We start from the raw sequence: 18,887 nt of genomic DNA, 5'->3' as shown, positions 1-18,887 counted from the left end.
TGGTGTTTTTGAAAGAAAATATCTCAAATAAGAGAAATATGTATACTGTTCTATTTGACTGAAGACAAAACAACGGTTTGAAATACTTAAAAAAAAAAAAAAATTAGCCAAACACCGGTTAGTGTAGTGAAAAATTATATGGGTACGAATGAAGAAATGGAGGGTCAAATTTTTTCCTCTTCAGAATTATAGTAGTAATGTATAATATTATAAAAATATCATATTTTTAACGGTTCACTAATGAGTTGTATTCTTTATCTTTTCATAATTATAAGGTAGAGAAAATTTACCACAGTTGGATTATGATCTTTAATATATTATCGTGAACGCATATGATATGTCATCATTGTTCTGTGTAGAGGGTTATTAAACCATCATAACTAGTATACCACCTTACATATTTGTCATTTTGATAAATCCTCTGTGAAAGGTTGTTGTTAATTTTATCAAAATAAAAAAATATTAATTATATATAAATATAGCAAAAGAATAAAAATTGAAAAAAAGAGTAAAAAAAGTAAAAAAAGCACATTTGGCATTTATGTATATTTGGTTGATTTTAATAATATATTATTCAAAAAATATTTTTGTAATTATAAAAGTTTCATGGATGAAAACGGTTAGACGCTTGAGGCACACTTCTTCGTGTGTCCTCTATCCTCTTTTCGGCCATAAGTTCATTTCACTCTAAACAAAATCCATGCGTTTTTCGGTTTTGCCGACAACCATCCAAGGCTTCAATTATTTCATATATCAATCAAATTCTTAGATGTTGATGCTTTATATCTTTCACCTTTATATGTTATTTTATTTCTTGTCACAATGTTATCAAAATTTAAGTATTCTCATAAATTACATAACAAATAATAATGTTTTAAAATTTTATTTTTTAAGTATTTTTCAAGTTTCTAATTTGAATTATTCTTCGAACGATACAACTGCAATGGAAAGGAGTCAAATCTTCGTTCGATGTTTATTTGAGTGAGAAATGAATTATCACATTTCTATTGTAAGAGTAATATATATTTAATGTTTGACAAAAACTTAGAAATTAAAACTAATGTGGATTTTTTTTTTTGGACTGAAAAATGGGCTGGGTTAAATAGTAAAACAAAAAAGAAAAAAATATATGGGCCTAAGGTATGTTCAACAAGAAAAAAAGAAAAACATGCAATTGCTGACTATCACATCAACCTTTTCTGGCTTCATTGAATCAAATTTGCAGACAATGAAGCATGAAAAATCCTACTGATACCATTTGGGCCCCAATGCAATGCTTTTTCCTAACCAAGGAATTTAGTTGATCTTATCTCACACTTTAAACTACTTTGAATCAAAGAGTAAATTTGAGCCAAAAAAAGAAAGAAAGAAAGAAAACAAGCAAAGTAACAGATTAATTTTGCTTCCATTAATTAGATGTTGCATCAATATGAGTATGTTCATCTATCTATAAATAGTGCCTTAGGGAGTACTATAAGCTATACAAATAGTTGTGTCACAACTTGTTCATGACTTCTCCATGCGCCGCTTGTCGAATGCTTCACCGGAGATGCAATGCTAAATGCATGCTAGCTCCGTATTTCCCCGCAGATGAGCCAGGGAAATTTGCAGCAGTACATAAGGTGTTTGGAGCTAGCAATGTTATCAGAATGCTTCAAGTGAGAAAAACCAAGGTGTAGTTTTTCTTTTCAGCAGAAATGTTTGTGTTGAATTCTCACACCATTTTGATTCCTGGCAATGATTCTGAAACAGATAGTGGATGAAGAGAGAAGAGATGATGCTGTGAAGGGGTTGGTGTATGAAGCTTATGCCAGGCTGAGAGACCCTGTCTATGGATGCACAGGTGCTATCTTTTATCTGCAGAAATGTGTTGAAGATCTTGAGAAGCAATTGAGAGAAGCACGGGAGCAGGTTCTCCAGTCGCGCGAGCAGATAGATCAGCTGATGAACTTTCTGATGAACAAGGAAATGATATGAGACTTTCAAAGGAATGTGTGAATGTGGTTCAAAGGTTGCAGTTTGTCTATGAATGCAGAGGAGTAAGAAAAGTGTAAAAGTGCAGTGTTAATTTCTGCAACCAGACTGACTGAGAACTGTGAAGAGTCCCTTTGTTTGTCCTGTTTTATATATGAAAGATGGGAAATAAGAACTAGAATAACAAATTTTGACCAAATAAACAAATTTTATGGATGAGAGATCAGAGTAATTGCTGTAAAATTCCAAGCATATGATAGAAGTAAATAACTCACCACAATGTTCACATTATTATCTGTTCAATATGGAAAATGATAAAATCATCTCACTCCAACCATACAGCATAACTAATAACAGAAGTTCATGCACTGAATCATTGACGGAAGGCACCAAACAATGGAAACTAGATTTTATTCATATTAACCTCTCACAAATGATACAAAGGAAGTAGGTTCACTAAAAAAATTGTACACTTGCTAGTACAGTCTAACAGAAAAACAGTTTGATGGCTAGACCTTATTCAGAGCTCTCACACGAGCTTCCAAGGACTACCACAACATCATGAACAGCAAGCCGGATCAGACGACCTCCTGACAATTTTGCAATCTCCATACACTCCTCCAAATCTGCATCACAAGCTAGTACTACCCACTCATGATCATCATCCAGATATTTAATATCAAACAAACCATTCTCTAATTTCAGTCGTTTGGCAACTTCGTCTTTCAAAGCCACAACACCTGCGTTGCATGGCAACCGAAACCTTATAATATCTTCTTTGTAACTTGCCTTAATGGTAACAGTTCTCGAATCTTGTACTGCGGCAGGCTGGGAAAGACTATTGTTACTTGCGTTCACTTGCTCATCTGGACACCCCTCCATTGTAGTAAAGAGAAGTTTCAAATCTTTAGAACTACCTGAATCCTGAATCAGCATTCCACCAAGAAGTGGTAATTGATCTGCTATTTCCGCCGCATCAGGCATTGAACATAATGCAGCCGCATTTGGTTGGGATCCCAAGCAATCAACTGTATTCAGCTGTTGTTCTAGGTTCAATGGAGAAATAGGAACACCCAGACATGTTTCATTGATTGGACTTCCCTGACATGAACCCTGTGACGTATGAGAGTTCCCGCTTGGTTCTCCAGAAGAGCTTCTAGATTTTGAAGAATCAGCATGTTGACCAGGCTCTGGCTGAGAGCCAGTTTGATTGGAAATGAGTTTCTGGTGAACAAGAAGCTTGTTATGATGATCATCTCTTTCCGGTGAGTGATGTGGAGACAATTCTTTTTCCTCAGGAGCACCATTCTGTTTAGAACAACCCAAACCAGCGGGCCAAGAAATGGAGCCAACAGCAACAGGAATTGGACATGTAAGAGAGGTAATGTTAAAAGTTCCTTCTGCACCTTGAACAGATTCAATTACTCGTTTCAGCTTGGAAAGAGACCGGTTGACCTTGTTGATCTTGCGAGATGGCCAGCGAGATATCCCATGTTGCCTACAAATGCGCTTCATGGTTGTAGGACAAACTGTCATCACAAAGTAAATAATTAGAGGATTCATCATGGATAAAAAAATTATTACGTGTCCCACAAGCTACTGCAGATATTTTTAAAATTAAAAATAAGCCTTCATATCCATGTTTGCGAAAATGGCCTTTGCAAACAAATACCAGCACTAAGTTGGTGCAAATCTTACCACCAAGGCTCTTGGCTGCATCTTTCAGGCTCCCGGCAAAATAATGTTGCAGAACATCTAAACTGATTGATTTCTCAGCTTTGCCTCTTCTCCTTTCAGTTTTCTTTTTTGATTTGTCACCTGCACTGGAATTAGAGGTTCCACATCCATCTGAATTAATAATTTGGTTGCTTTCTTTACCAACATCATCATCAGTCACAAAAGGCTGCTCTTGCGCATCCGTATCAGGTATAACATTTTCATCATACGGTAAATCATCAAGGGGGCTAGGATATGTTCCACAGGATGCATGATGAGATAGTTCCTTTCCTGGGCCACCAATAAGATGAGCTTTTACTGCATTTTCCTCAGTTGAAAGCATGCCACTGAGTTCAATCTTTAATCCTTCCAGTACTTCTGCATCTCCATTTGCATCTGTTGCAGACATGTTAATGATTTCAACAAATACTCCACCATCAGGTAATTCTGTATTAGCTGCAAACTTCAAGCTACGACAATGCTGCTTCATTGTAGTTAAAATTGAGTCCAACAAAGCCTGTTGGTCTGTAGAGCTGTTCAAGTCAACAGGCATGAAGAACTCTAAAATGTAATCATCGCTCCCTGATTCAGAACTTTGTAAACATATAGCAAAACAGCTTCTCAATCCAAACCATTTGGCATAGTGTACAAGAGGATACTCAGTTTTACTGAATTGGGTAACATCCCTAGAGAAACATGCTTGGCGGGCCTTGTATGCCCGGCCAGCTACCCCTTGCCCCTTCTGAAGATGATGTTCCACACAGGCATCCCTAAATCCCCACATGTGACCATCAATGATATAAAATGCCACATCAGTAGTTGACATGCACACTTGCCCCATACAACTTCCATCAATGCTAGAACAATTCTTTTTCAACCCACCACCATGAACTAGCACATTGCGATGCCTACAAGGAACCCAAGTCTGAGCCAAAGGCAACTTGTGTGTCTCACAAACTGCAGTTAAAATCTCAAGAATTTCAGCAAAAGCAGCTTGGCGACCTTCATTACATATCTGATTCAGGAGTATTAACAACCACACATACTAGTGAGCAAAGTAGAAAAGACAATCTACTTTGATGCAACAGGCTTATTAATAACTGACCTGAACACGTGGGTGATCCATGATTTCAGAACTCTTCAGATTTACAGCCTGCAGGGAAATGAATAGGTATTACTGGTAAATATACCGGCGATAGCACCGGTCACAATTGTAACAGAACAAAATTAAGCAATAAAAAAGTGGTATCAGTCCTTTTAATGACAATGTATTAGTTGGCAAATTTTTTCGATATCAGACGTGAAAGAAGTAGCTACTATGATAATCCATAATAAAACAATATGATTCACTAATTTATCGGTGCATAAAAAAGATTTTAAGTTGGTGTACAAACAAAAACCTTACTTCACCTCCTCTTTCTGCATCCCTTTCATATGGAAAACTGAAATATGAATGACACAAATAATAGGTCTACTAGTTGATTGAACATAAGTGAAGATTTTATCAGTTTAATATCATAGAGAAAGAAAGAAAACTCCATGCTTGGGAAGCACATGCTTCACAAAAACATAATCAACTGGAAAACAGCAATTAAAATGATATGGAGCTAGAAACTCACAAACCTCAAGAGCTTTGCAGACTTTATCAACATCAGGAGCATAATTGATCTTCTGCGACGTCATTATCATCTCAACAACACCAACACAAGATTTACCAGATGAATCGAAAACTGGCAATGCCAATGTCCCCCGAACATCATAATAAAGGGCATGATTAAGCCTAGGATACTCTTTGCTGCTATAGTATTGCACATTAGGAGTCCACTCTGGCTGCTGCTGCCTATAAACCCGCCCCGGCAATCCCAACACTCCATTACTCTCCTCGTCAACTGAAAACATATACATCAAAGACACAGTCCGGTACTGCAGCAGCCCGATGCTCTGTGGGTCAAGAACAAAGGGCTGCCCGGAGGTTGTGAGAACATGTCTGTCCCCGTCCTTAACAGGAGCCCAGACCTGAACAAGAACATGCTGGTCTGTCAATTCTTTGAAGTACCGGAGTGCTTGTGACATCCGTTCCTTGATTAAGAATGAACTATCAGAAACCCCCTCCACATGAGGCAACTGAGGTTGCTTCGCTCTTCCAGCCTCCCCATTATTGTTTACATTCACAGTCTCAGAATCCCCTGGAGATGCTATCTAATAAGCAATCAGAAAATCGCCCAAATGAAAAATAAGGAAAAAAAAAAAGGCCAATTTGTCAAGATATAGATGGAAAGGGAAGGACTGGAATTCCTCGTCAAAATTAAATTTTTAGTTTTCCCAGCCAGTTTTCAATTTTTTAGAAAAATAAAATTTTGCTTTTTTTTTGGGGGGCATGGTTTACAAAATTAGGCCGAAATGTTACACAAAGATGGTTGCTTTCATGCATTTTTTCAAGCAGGAAACCATCAGAGACCATGGAAAAAGCACAAGAAACAAATCCACCACTGAAATTTCCAGTCACGATACGCATGATTGAGAAGACAGACATAAAAAGAAGTCAAAGTCCAGATGAAATCGTCGCCAAACCAGATTAAATCACAAGCAAACAACCGATCAAACAGTTGAACCAAAACAAAGCCAACGACATTCACAAAAGCAAATCCACACCAATCCGCAAACCGAGAAAACAAGCGAAACTCAAAGCGAGAAAAGAGTCGGACCACGAGAGGCGAGGTGCTCGGAGTGGAGAGATCTAGTGGAAGACAACAAGTCAGCGGAGATCTCAGCAGCTCGATCCTCAAAGAACCAAAGAGGCGAACCAGGAGGAGGGAAGGGGAGTTGTGAGAGACCCTGAGAAAACGGAGGCGACGGCGAGAGAAGGAACGAAGACAACGAGTTCCCTTGAAAACCGCTACTATCAAAGGGCCAAGAAGCGGCGTCCACGTCGACGAGATCGAGCTCCATGACCTCGTTCGGCGGCGCCGGCGGCGTGACGGCGGTCTGCGGCCCCGGTTGTTGGTTCTCCATCAGAGAAGCTCACGAATGGCCGCGATTCCATCTGGCAATTTGGAGATTTGGGCAACTTGAAGAACTAGTGGGTGATCGGATCTAGAATATGATAATGGGGACAACCGAGTGGGCACGATGACGCGTTTTCAGCCGTTGGATGTTAATTCAACGATATAGATTAAAGTCCGAGTCCAACTCGTCTCGGTTGGATCGGAGCTATTCCCCCAACGTGTCTAAATCAATTATAAAGGCGTATAATTTTTTTATTTATTTATAATAATCAACCAAATTATTATTGTTGTTATTTTTTTATTTTTTTTAAAAAAATATAAATATATGTATTTATATAAGAAATATCTTGATAAAGTTAATTATTTTGTTTTTTTAAGAAAAAAGAAAATTTTTGTGGATGTGTGTGAAGTGGTGTAAGGATCCGTAAGAGAAATAAAAGGGTGAGAGTGGATTATGAGAATCTTGGTACCTTTTTAGAAGAATGCAGCCAAAAATAGCAGAAGTTGTATGTATGGCCAGTAATGTACTGCACCTCAAGCTCACCTCCACCAAACATGTCTCATCTGGTTGAAATATTAGTTTTTATTTTCACCTGCCCAGTGAATTGCATGTGCTTTCAATTTTCCATTACATAAAAAAATTAATAATAATAATAATAATTGTTATTATTATAAAAATTTTTGGTTAGATGATAATAACCGAGTGGGTGAGATTTGATTTGTAAGACTTTAATTATTATGTTTAGAAAAATATTTAACATAATAGAATGAAGGTCCCCGGTTGTGAAAGTGAGTTTACAAATCTGTCCTTTATTGATCAGGTGAGAATGTATAGATTAATTGCCATTGCCTCTATCCTCTCATTATGTATGTGTTTGTCCCATTTGTCAAACATTAATAATAATAATAATAATAATTGTTATAGTTGAGTATGCATTCCATATTTGATTGGGAAAAAAGAGATAAAAAAAATTAAATATTGAGTTGGGGATTTATTTTTGTAAAGGTTGACTGCAAATTTAATAATAACAATAATAAATGTTTATTGGTATTAATATTTTAAAATTTTTAAAATATGTATTTAAAATAATTAGCTTTTTTTAAATAGGTTTATAAGGGAGGTAGTGCAGGATCAGTGTTTATCCTCTCAAATAATTTTTTTTTTTTTAACCTGAAGTCAAAGAGTAATGATATTTTTATTTGATTTATTAGTATAACATTTCGGCTATTTATACAAAATATATATATATATATATATATATATTGTGGGCATTTACAAGTTGAAAGGTTCCTTTTGACAAGGAAAGGTTGATCTATGCTTATTTCTGGTTGTGGATAAGGATTAGTTAATGCTATTAAGTCAAAAGTTTTTAAATAGTAATATGAAATGTGTTCAACGTTGTTAAAAATTAATTTGAGGTAATATTTTTTTTTCTTAAATAAAAAAAACTTAATCATAATCTGTGGCTCCAAACTGGAAAAGGAGCAAGCGGAAAGCTTTACAATTCACATTCAAGCATAATTTTGACATCCTCTGCACAACCTTTTGATGGGTAAAGCATGCGTACACGACTTCTAATCTAATAATTAGTTTTTTCTTTTCATTGTGACTTTCATGGTTTTATTTTGACTTATTACATTTGTTATTTAAATGGCCGTTTATTTTGAAAAAAAAAATCTAAAATGCAAAAGCAGGGAGAAGTAATTTGAAAAAGTAATTTGTATTTATATGGCAGACATTCGGAAAAGATTTTTTAAATAATGTGGATGTTGATATGGATGCTTATTATTATTATTTTTACTAGGTGACAAATGCCCCCCTATTAAAGGAATCGTCTAAGTAAAAAAATCATGATGGAGGTACACCAGTTACGGTGATTTATAGATTATTTGGAAAAATTCCCCTGCCATGTAACTTTGGAGGGGTGAAACACTGTTTCTCTCACAGGAGACCCACACTTAGACTTTGAACAGTAAAAAACAGTACTATACATGAGTGTACAGAGCATAAATAGTACTACCAAAGGAAGGATTCGAATCTTACTCTCTTTTGTACTCTTATGTCATATCATTGGGCTATATAATGGTTGACATATGAATGCTAACTAGGTAATCATGATCATTTCAAGAACCCTGTTTGGAAAATTTATATTGTAAAAATATTATTATTATTATTTTCTGAAATTGTAAAATATTAATATTACTTTTTAATAGCTCCAATATTTATTTAATAAAAAATGGGGGAAAAATATGAAGGAAAAGCTAGTAAGAAAAAAATGGGTTTATATAAAATTTCAGTTCTCCTATTTTCATAAAAAAAATTTAAAATAATCTTAGCTCAAAATTAAAAAAAAAATACTCAAATTGGGGAAGTGACAAGTCCATATAGGGCATGGTCAATTCACTTCATTAACTTCCTGTTTCTGCGTTTTTGCTCATATTTTTCATTTTTTTTAATCTCATATTTTAATCACTAGCAATGGCCATGTTTGGTTTATGTACCTCTACGTATTTTTTTTACATTCATATATTTATCATTTTTTTTTATTTTTGTTTAAATATTGGGTCTAGTGTCTGTTAATGTATATATATATATATATATATATAACTCAGTTCTTATATAGGTTTTTTTTTCTATTGTTAATTTAGATGTAATAATTATTATTTTCCTGTAAACAATCTCATAGTTAGAAAAATTCAAACCAAATCAAAAGGTATTTGGTCTAGTAATATTGATTTGATTTACATAACTTTTATTACTCAGGTTAAAAATAGTGATACCTGATAAAAAACTAAATTTGCAAGAAAATTTTTTTGCAAAGAGACCAAAGTATAAAGTAGAGAGAAAGGGAAAAAGAGAAAATTAGGGTTTTGCTATTGAAAAGGGAAAAAAGATAATAATGAGTACAAAATAAAGCGTATATAAAGCCAAACTGAAATAAGTTGTTGTATAAAAAGACTATAATACCCATATAAAATTAGACAATTAATAAATAAACTCAATATGCTAACATCCCCTCAAACTCAAGATACATTTAACAGAGAGCATCGAGAGTTTTTGCTAACCAAAAATTGAAAGTGTGGAGTGGAATTCGCCTTGGTGAACAAGTTTGCAAGTTGCGTGAACGTAGAGACAAAAGGTAATGTGATGGTGCTACTCTGATAATGATGATGAGTAAAATGACAATCTATCTCGATATGTTTGGTGCCTCATGAAAAACAAAGTTACATGTAATGTGCATAGCACTGGTATTGTCACAATACATGGGAGTGGGGTTTAAGAGAGAAACACCCATATCGGCAAGTAACCAACACAACTAAACAATTTCAGCGGTAGTGGATTCCATTACACGGTATTCTGCTTCAGTAGATGAGAGAGAGACAACAGTTTGTTTTTTCTCTTTCAAGAGATAAAAGAATCACCCAAAAATATACAAAAACTAGTAGTAGACTTATGATCGGAAGAATCACCACCCCAATCGGCATTCGAGTTGGCCCGTAGTTCTAGAGTAGATGTGGAAGGAAAAATTAGACTTTGAAATTGTGTTCCTCGAAGATACCAAAGAATACAAAACACCGCCGCCCAATGAACTGTAGAAGGAGAAGCAACAAACTAGCTAACAATATGAACTACATAAGCAATATCAGGCCTAGTGATAGTGAGGTACACGAGACAACCAACCAAAGTACTGTACATAAAAGGATCTGACAATGAAACACCATCAGAAGGAGATTACCGAACATTAAGTTCAAGAGGCATATCAACTATGCGAGTGTTAGAGAGGATCCCAAATCTTTCATCTCAAAATCACATGCCAATTTGCATTTTTAACTTAGCGATTCTATCCACATCATCTACAGTAATAATCATATCATTATCATCAACATATAAAGAAATTATAAAACCCACATAAAATTAGACAATTAATAAATAAACATAATATATACTAACAATACCAAGTGTCTAACTGTGGGAATAGAGTTGTAATTCAATCCCCATGTTAGTCAAGTGAGGGCGCATTGACAAACTATCATTAATTCTATATGCATATCTCTAATTTATTTTATGTGCTTCTCACTTTTGTGAAAAATAAATAAATAAATCCAAAGCTGTTACAAGCGTTTTATTCACACTAACTTTATTTGCTCATCAAAATATTTCTTTACTAAAATTAATAGACAACAATTTGAAATAATGGTAAAAATACTTTTAAATTTTAAAACCTCAAATGACACGAGGTTAGCAAATCAAAGGAAGGTACCCGGCAAGTTCATTGTCTTATGTTGACTTAAGTATCAATATTGATTAACTTAATGAATGTTTAGAGCTGGTGCTTAACAAGTGATGGCAACTTTATTAATCTTATAATTAGCAAATGGGAGCCAAAAACTAATATGCTAATCACTGTAAGAATCCATAACACCCCCCTCACTGACTTATTCTTTAATTAATCACATAAAGATCAGTGTGCCGACTTTTGATTAAAAAAATTAATAACAATTAATAATTAGTGAGTCTTCGTGCAACCCTTGTTCTCCAAAGTGCCAATAATTTGGGAGGATGATGCAACTAGATGAACCATTGAAGAGAACCATGATATGAATCTTAGCAAACCCCACATTGTTTAGGATAAGGCCTTGACTATATTCCAAGTTTTAGTGGATTAGTTTTTTCATTATTTATATTTCTTTTAACTTTCAATAATTTTTTTTAGAAAGAAATAGACACATGAGGAACATTTTCGATGATAACAATAGTTTTATTTGTTTGATGTAGAAATTTTATCCAGTGATGTGTATATATTTTAACTATGTTATTATTCATTGTGTTTTCCATCATTTATATTGAGATATAGCTAGCTATATATTTCTCATATTTCTATTTTTTATTATATTATTTGTTTTATTGTGATTCATTTTAATAAAAATAATTTTTTGCTTACTATATTTTTAAGTGTAAAGAGATTGTGTCTCGAATTCTATTTGATATGATTTGAAAAGTTCGCAATGTGACTTATATGATTTTTTAAATTCTGAGAATTTTTTGGAAAAATCTAAGTCAAATTGAGACTCAGACTATAGTCTATTTAAATATATTTTAGAGTCTTATTATAATAAAAATAATTTTGACAAATTAATTCGCGGCCACTATATTCAATTTTCACTTAAAATCATTTCTTTACTCGACAAGGGTTTTTATTTTCCCAATTTTGAATTTCTCATGTAAATGTGTGTTTTTTTCCTTTTGCTTAATATTGTTTGTTATTTTTTATCATCCAATGGGAGATTGTAGTTAATAAAATATGGAAGGCATTAATATTCACATAAAATTTGCTAAAAAAACACAACAAGCGCCAGTATAACATGGAAAATAATTAATCACATACACAATTTACATTAAAATAAATAAATAAATCACAAATGGCCTTCATTTTTCTGGTGGAAAAATCTTTAGATCAAGTCCAATATTCATACCATTGTAAGCAAATGGAGCATACATCCATAGCTCATCAGAGCTCAATAACTGCAATTAATCACACTGAAAAAGTTAATTAAGTTCATACATCACAAAATTATCTCAGTAACATAACAATTTAGTTTTTAATTACCTTAATTTGAAGCTGCATAAACTTAACATACTGAACAGCTTCTTCAAGCATTGTGCTAATGTCAACCTGTCATATAATTATAATCACTTCATAGAATTAATTAAACACTATTTAAACTATTTAAATAAATAATTTATCACTTACTTTAGTACCATTAGGCACAAGTTTTTGCAAAATCCTCAGCCTTTGATTGATCCTTTCCCTTCTTTTCTGCAGAAATAATCAAACCTTAAAGTATCAGTAAAACATCGATACTTTAAATAATCAAACTATTTCTGAAAAAACTTAATCATATAATCACCCTTGCATAAAGGCTTTGAGGATCAGTAGCAGTTCCTTTACTTGCTCTAGTTTTGCAACTCAAATTCATACTCGAAGATCCTTTCGAGCAAGTCGACTCACTCACGACCTGCATTACAGTTAAACAACTCAGTACTGATTTTCTTTTTTTCGTATTTATATAGACTAGAGTACTTGTAAAACATAAAAGAGATTGATACCTTTTTCGAAATGCGAGGCTTCTTTTTAAGAATTTCAAGAGGAACAACTTCTTCATTCTTTCTCTTTGAACTTAAGTTGTCTTCAAGATCAAGAGCAGTGCTATTTGATGAATTATCAATCAAACTCATTGATGCATCCATTGAGTAGCTAAAAAAATGAGGCTCTTGTGACCATAAGTATGAATTAGCATCCTCCAAGCAAAGTGTTTGCATTCCAAAACTTGAGTTTTGATCTCCAAACAATTGAGAAATAAAAATGGAAGACTCTTCATCTGATAATGTACCATTGAATGAGCTACAGCTCTCCATTTTGTGGTACTTTAGCTTGTTTGTTGTCTTTGAGGTTATTAATATGTCTATAAATTTTAAAAAATAAATAAATAAATGAAGATCAAAACCGTGTACTTGAGAGTCAAATGTGGGGACTCACAGTGTACAACTCATTACAACCTGAATTTGAAGAATAACTTGATAAAAGAAAGGAAGTTGGAACATTTATAAGATTGTTAATAAAGTTTAGGCTATATGATAAGAAAGTGTTAATGGTGTCCCATTGAGGAGTCTAAGAGTCCAAGGTGGATGATTAGAGAGTCATTAGTTTAGGATTAAGGTTTAATTAATCATTAAATGATGTCATTGAGATTTTCGGGAGGTATAGTTTGGAGCTTAAAATGAGTTGGAAATTTTAATTTGGTGAAGGAGAGAGATATCCGGAAGAACGTGGAGAAGGGTTATGATTTTATTAATGAAATCAGGAGGAATAATTAAGGGGAATGGGATCTTGTAAGTGGAATTTTGTCTTAATAAACTTATTTTAGGGTCCAGTTTGATAAGCAAATAAGAACACATGCAATACATTACAGTATCAGTGACAGTTTTTTTTATTATTATTAATTTATAAAGTGGACAAATCACAATTACATTAAAGGAGAGCGAATAAAATCATGAACAAAAACAGAAAAATGAAAAATAATTGACAACAACGATGTCAACAACTACAAGAAGTGGTACTGAAATGTGAAAAACAACAACAAAATCAAACAGGACCACAGGAAGTGGTGAGGACCAATGATCGAAAAATAGAAAGGTCTGCCAGAAGACGAAAATTAACTGACAAAACCACAAACAAGGATAAGAAATGCAGACTATTTTGTACAAGTGATTGTGTTCCAACACAAGAGTTTATACTATTCTGTACTTAATGTTTAACAGACAATACAAATTTTTTATCATTTTGTTGATATCAAATATGTAAAAAATAATCTCACCATCTTATTTGAACCAAAGATGGTTATGTCTTTTAATTGTACTGTAATTTTGATAAAATTTTTGTAATATATTTTTTTGGCAAAAAAAATTGATGGGTGTTGTATTTAGATTTTTTTGTATTGTAATTCTACTGTATTTGCAAAATGAATGGGTGATAAAAAATTTTTTTTGTGTAATCTTATACTCCAAAATTTCCTATGAAATGGACCCTTAGTATTTCATTTTGTTATTTCCTTTTTCATTTTTTCACAGATTGAAATTTTGATAACTTATAGGATTTTAGAAAAGTTATTTTTATTTATCTACATTACATTATTATTATTATAGTTTCCAGAAAAGGTTCAGTCAATTATTGAATATACTAATGTCACAAAGTAGAAATAGGAAGGGTCCATTCATTCAATTATTGATAATATTTAATCATTCAAGAGACAATTAATCATGAGCATTGATTTCAAATGAAAAATAATATTATAGTTTCTGAGGTTCTTAAAAATTCTAGAAACTTATGGCGCCATACTTTATAGATATAAATTAATGTTACTAAAATGGTGTTCAAATGGAACGTTAATTAATCACTTAAATTACATATATATATATTGTTGTTTTGGATGTTTTCAAGGAATGCTTGGACGGCATAACTACTTTGTTTTTTTTTGTAATTATCAATCTGTTGGTTCTACATGAGTCATGCATTGAATTTCACTATTTACGGGTAGTATGTGTGTATATATATTCACCAATAGGTGACAAGAAATAAATAGGTATAAAAATGTATAAATTATGATGGTTTCAAACTTTCTGTTATATAATTTTGAACAGGAAGAACCATTGTTTTTTTTACATGAAACTCACTGTGCATTTTATAAGTTGAGAGATTCGAACTCAAGTCTTCTCAATGAAAAACGCATAAGAACGGCTGAGCTATGTCATGTTTATTATATGTTTATATTTATCTATATTCATCCAAGGAACAGTTTAATTCATAATAATTTTAAATTATTACATGCATTATTTAATTAAAAAACAAAAAAAATTAATTTTTTGAGGCATAGAGCTTGCTCTCCTATGTACTAGCTCATTTTTGCTATAATTTGAATCTTTCTTCATTTTTTCTAATTGAACAAAGGAAAAGTCATCTCCCTAGTTTTTAAATTTCATCAAACAAAACTAAAATAATCAAATTTATACTTTTCAAACTTTATTTTTGTTTTTAATGAAATCTAAAATCTAAAATCTAAAATAAATCAATGAGACTTTTACGTTAACATGCTATATTGTGGAAAATATGACTGTACGTTAAGAAAATTGAAAATTACAACAATGAAAAAAATATATATGATAAAAATTAAAGTACTATATAGAAATCTAAATAACAAAACAACCATTGATCGAAACTTAAAAAATCAATCTTTATTTTATAAACGATAATGTTATACTCACATAATAAGTTTTTAAAATAGCTCTCCCAATTGACGTGGCATCTTCACCACCCATGCTTTTTTCTCCTCTCTAATGAATACTTGTGAACCAATCGTACAAGTCATGAACAATGTAACATCAGGTCCCCTCTCCCTTCATTATCAAACTAATGTGCCATCTCTATATCATCCGTAACACTGAAAAGTCAAAACATGAAGAGGTTTTACACTCTCACGCTTTAGCTCCATAATCACCTTCCTAAAACCCTAACTCTTCATTTTGGATCTTTCATTAAGTTCATCGGCTTAATTAATCTTCGTGAAATTCTCTATTAGTTAACTCAATATTTACATTATTTTGAGAAAATAATAGCTCCAGAAGCAGAACAATTTACTGTATAACTATAACATTACTTTTTTATGAAACATGAATTTCCATTGGCTCTTTAAAATGCATGGTCTTCGTTAAATTTAGGACCAAGCCCAAAAAACATTGGGCCAGTGGAATTTGTCTGTCTATGCATACTAATTTGACTTATGTTGACCTTTTAGTTAAGCTCATTCTAATAAATTTAGGGAATGTTTGGCCTTGCTTAAAAAAATATTTTAAAAACATAAAATTCCCAAACCTTTAATCTCATTTAATTTATTTTTTATTTTTATAAAATGGGTTAGTATCATTAGTAAAAGTTAATTTTTTGGGTTATTTTGTTGTTTTGGCAGATAAAATAAAAATAATATTTATTTCGACCGTGAACTACAAGAAAATTATTTTTGAGATGCAGAACTTAGACTGAATAAGTTTAGGTAGTTAAAAAAAATATTTTTCACTAAAAAAAATATTGGATATTTATTTATTTATTTACAGAATAAAAAATAATTTTACCAAATAAGTTACAACTTTTTATTTTTAATTTTTTGAGAAAGCATCTGAACTTCCAATTTCTAACTTCCAACCGACTTCAAACAAATCAAAATTTGCTACAAAGCTATCAATACTAAATTATTGAAAAAAGTAATAAAAAAAAAATTAATAGTTTTATCAGTTAAAATTTGCTTCGGCATTAAAAAAAACTCACTTTTTTTTTATGGATTAACTAAAGTATATTTTCAACAATGATTTGCATCATTGCATGTGAAAAAAATGAAGGACTGAATATAATACTATGATTTTACAAGGGTTTATTCATAAAAAACCCTCTAAAAAAAAAAACAAACAAACAAACAAACTCACCCATTCAAAACGCTCTAAAGAAAAAAGAAGCGCACAAAGAGAACCATCAGTGCGATCGCTGGAGAGCTTCGATGATCCCAAGGTTCCCCTCCAATGGCGGCGAGATCACGGTCTCTCTCGCATTGGGAATTCCCCATCCGATGTCCTCAGAAGTCCACCACCGATGCCCTGGGCCTCCTCTTCTTTCATCCTCTGAGGTGATTTCATTCTTTATGAAATCCAGTAACTTCGTTTATATGTTTGATCTTTTTGATCTCTTTGTTCATATATAAATCACATTTTGATTTTGTTTTCTTGTTCTGATTCTTTGCTTTTATGCCTTCGAATTGATAGTATGGTTTCAATCTATGATTGTTGGAGTGATTTGTGGAATTGTAGTAGTATTCACTGAGGCATATTGATGTTGAGTAGTGGTGATATTCTTACTACTCTAGCTGATGATGAATGAATATTTTAGAATTGAAGGGATTTCCTTGGTTGAAGAAATACCCAAAATTTTTTTGGCATTTTAGTTTCCTTTTGATGTGATGGACAAAAAAAAAAAAAAGAAAGAAAAAGATAAATTCTATTGTACAGTTTGAGAGAGAAAACAAAACATATGGGACACTGATGTAGTGCTATGTTCACAGTGGAATAGAACTGGATTGTACCTTATTATACAAGAAATTTGTTGCCTTTTCTTTTGCAATGTATGTCTAGTAAAGTGGATGCATCACTGATGCATTAGATAAAGTGATTTTCTGAAATTTTTGTGCTTTTTCGGCTTCTCTTCTTGCTCTGCATTGAGTGGATCTCTTTGTTTGAAGGGATTATTATCAAGTCTTTTGTGAGATTGTTGTTTTATTTGTGTTGTTTGTTTTTATGAATTGAGTTGGTAAAGATATTGAGAAGAAATTTTTTGGCTTTATTTTGTACATATATGTATAGTAAGATGCATTAGATGAAGACAAGTGATTTTCTGAAATTCTTGTGCTTTCTTTTTGGCTTCTCTTCCTGCTCAACATTGGGTGGATCTCTTTGTTTGAAGGCATTATTATCAAGTCTTTTGTGAGCTTGTTGTTTTATTTATGATGTTTGTTTTTATGGATTGAGTTGGTAAAGATATTGATGAGATCTATTTGATCTCTTTATAGCAATAAACAACATTACATAGAAATTCTACAACGGGGAAGATTATAAATAGAACAAACACAAACACCACTTGCTTTGAATATTATTGGTGATTGTGGTAAAGTGATTCCTGTCTCTCATTGCTGTGGTGGAAAAATCTTTAGATCAAGTCCATTGTAAGCAAATGGAGCATACATCCACAGCTCATCAGAGCTCAGAAGCTGCAATTAGGAGTAGCAAAGAATAAACAATATCTAGTTAGTACACAATCCTCACACCAATACTCTGTAGTCAATATGAAAATCATTAGTCTATTCTCCTTCTTATACTTTAATTCTGCTAGTTAAAGAAACATATTGATATTTTACCTTAATTTGCAGCTGCAAGAACTTGACATATTGAACTGCCTCTTCAAGCATTGTGCTAATGTCTACCTGTCAGGTGATACTTTACTAATGAGATCTAAAGCATGACAAAAGTAGCCAGCTAGCAATGAACACTTGGCATGCCTGTCATCTAATACTTACTTTAGTGCCATTAGGGACTAAATTCTGTAACATCCTCAGCCTCTCATTGATTCGCTCCCTCCTCTTCTGTCAAAATCATCCAAGCACATGCAAATAATTTAGTTATAGTTCATCACACGACAGTTAATAGATTTAGTGTTATTGAGTGAATTATAAAGTTCTCTACCCTTGCATAGAGACTTTGCGGGTCAGTAGCTGCCCCCCGACTTGATTTACTTTTTCCATTTGGATTGACAACTTCAAAGCTTTTAGATGAAGAGCTTGTTTGCACCACTGCATCAAGTTCTTGCGAGGCATATGATTCACTCCCAGAGCTATAACAACTAAAGCTCTGCCAGTTTGCTGTTTCTGCAGTGGCAGTGGCAACACTTCCCTGAACCTGCATTTCAAAAACAAATCCATACTTAAATACTTACATGAACTCAAACTTTAGCCAATGCACTTGACACTCACCATTGTAGCATTAATCTTAGACTTCTTATGACTTGCATTCTGGAAATCCTCAGTCTTTCTCTTTGCACT

General features: G+C 32.8%; 3 protein-coding genes across 6 annotated transcripts; 1 reads left to right on the top strand and 2 right to left on the bottom strand.

The window, feature by feature from the left end:
• Positions 1 to 1,502: 1,502 nt before the first annotated feature.
• LOC120251886 (LOB domain-containing protein 1-like) lies at positions 1,503 to 2,149 on the top strand. Of its 2 annotated transcripts, none has more exons than XM_039260536.1 (2): positions 1,503 to 1,658; positions 1,753 to 2,149. In XM_039260536.1, the coding sequence occupies exons 1-2, from the start codon at positions 1,509 to 1,511 to the stop codon at positions 1,975 to 1,977; spliced, it is 375 nt and encodes a 124-aa protein (XP_039116470.1). In that variant the 5' UTR covers positions 1,503 to 1,508; the 3' UTR covers positions 1,978 to 2,149. The 2 variants fall into 2 exon arrangements, with proteins under 2 accessions (XP_039116470.1, XP_039116469.1); XM_039260535.1 differs by having other exon boundaries at positions 1,503 to 1,673.
• Positions 2,150 to 2,350: 201 nt separating this feature from the next.
• On the bottom strand, positions 2,351 to 6,771 carry LOC120251482 (protein NLP3-like). Of its 3 annotated transcripts, none has more exons than XM_039259998.1 (5): positions 6,396 to 6,771; positions 5,314 to 5,885; positions 4,796 to 4,843; positions 3,673 to 4,705; positions 2,351 to 3,503 (listed from the first exon to the last, which is right to left on the bottom strand). In XM_039259998.1, exons 1-5 carry the CDS (start codon positions 6,700 to 6,702, stop codon positions 2,491 to 2,493), a joined length of 2,973 nt encoding a protein of 990 aa, XP_039115932.1. In that variant the 5' UTR covers positions 6,703 to 6,771; the 3' UTR covers positions 2,351 to 2,490. The 3 variants fall into 3 exon arrangements, with proteins under 3 accessions (XP_039115932.1, XP_039115933.1, XP_039115934.1); XM_039259999.1 differs by having other exon boundaries at positions 5,314 to 5,876; XM_039260000.1 differs by having other exon boundaries at positions 5,314 to 5,889; positions 6,396 to 6,694.
• A 5,352-nt stretch (positions 6,772 to 12,123) lies between these two features.
• On the bottom strand, positions 12,124 to 13,113 carry LOC120251465 (transcription factor RSL3-like). The gene is made up of 5 exons (XM_039259980.1): positions 12,805 to 13,113; positions 12,606 to 12,713; positions 12,449 to 12,514; positions 12,305 to 12,370; positions 12,124 to 12,219 (listed from the first exon to the last, which is right to left on the bottom strand). Exons 1-5 carry the CDS (start codon positions 13,111 to 13,113, stop codon positions 12,124 to 12,126), a joined length of 645 nt encoding a protein of 214 aa, XP_039115914.1.
• Positions 13,114 to 18,887: the final 5,774 nt, after the last annotated feature.

This window comes from Dioscorea cayenensis, chromosome 20 (assembly GCF_009730915.1).
Source record: "Dioscorea cayenensis subsp. rotundata cultivar TDr96_F1 chromosome 20, TDr96_F1_v2_PseudoChromosome.rev07_lg8_w22 25.fasta, whole genome shotgun sequence".
NCBI lineage: Eukaryota > Viridiplantae > Streptophyta > Magnoliopsida > Dioscoreales > Dioscoreaceae > Dioscorea > Dioscorea cayenensis.
This window is presented reverse-complemented; position numbering and strand designations above follow the sequence as displayed.

Excerpts from the sequence above, each read along its gene's own strand:
- LOC120251886 (XM_039260535.1), top strand. The coding sequence starts at position 1,509 with ATGACTTCTCCATGCGCCGCTTGTCGAATGCTTCACCGGAGATGCAAT. Across the intron at positions 1,674-1,752 it reads TTCAAGTGAGAAAAACCAAG|ATAGTGGATGAAGAGAGAAG; the intron begins GTGTAGTTTTTC and ends ATTCTGAAACAG.
- LOC120251482 (XM_039259998.1), bottom strand. The coding sequence starts at position 6,702 with ATGGAGAACCAACAACCGGGGCCGCAGACCGCCGTCACGCCGCCGGCG. Across the intron at positions 4,844-5,313 it reads AAGTCTGCAAAGCTCTTGAG|GCTGTAAATCTGAAGAGTTC; the intron begins GTTTGTGAGTTT and ends ATTTCCCTGCAG. Across the intron at positions 4,706-4,795 it reads TGGATCACCCACGTGTTCAG|ATATGTAATGAAGGTCGCCA; the intron begins GTCAGTTATTAA and ends CTCCTGAATCAG.
- LOC120251465 (XM_039259980.1), bottom strand. The coding sequence starts at position 13,113 with ATGGAGAGCTGTAGCTCATTCAATGGTACATTATCAGATGAAGAGTCT. Across the intron at positions 12,714-12,804 it reads AGCCTCGCATTTCGAAAAAG|GTCGTGAGTGAGTCGACTTG; the intron begins GTATCAATCTCT and ends ACTGTAATGCAG. Across the intron at positions 12,515-12,605 it reads CTCAAAGCCTTTATGCAAGG|AAAAGAAGGGAAAGGATCAA; the intron begins GTGATTATATGA and ends TTATTTCTGCAG.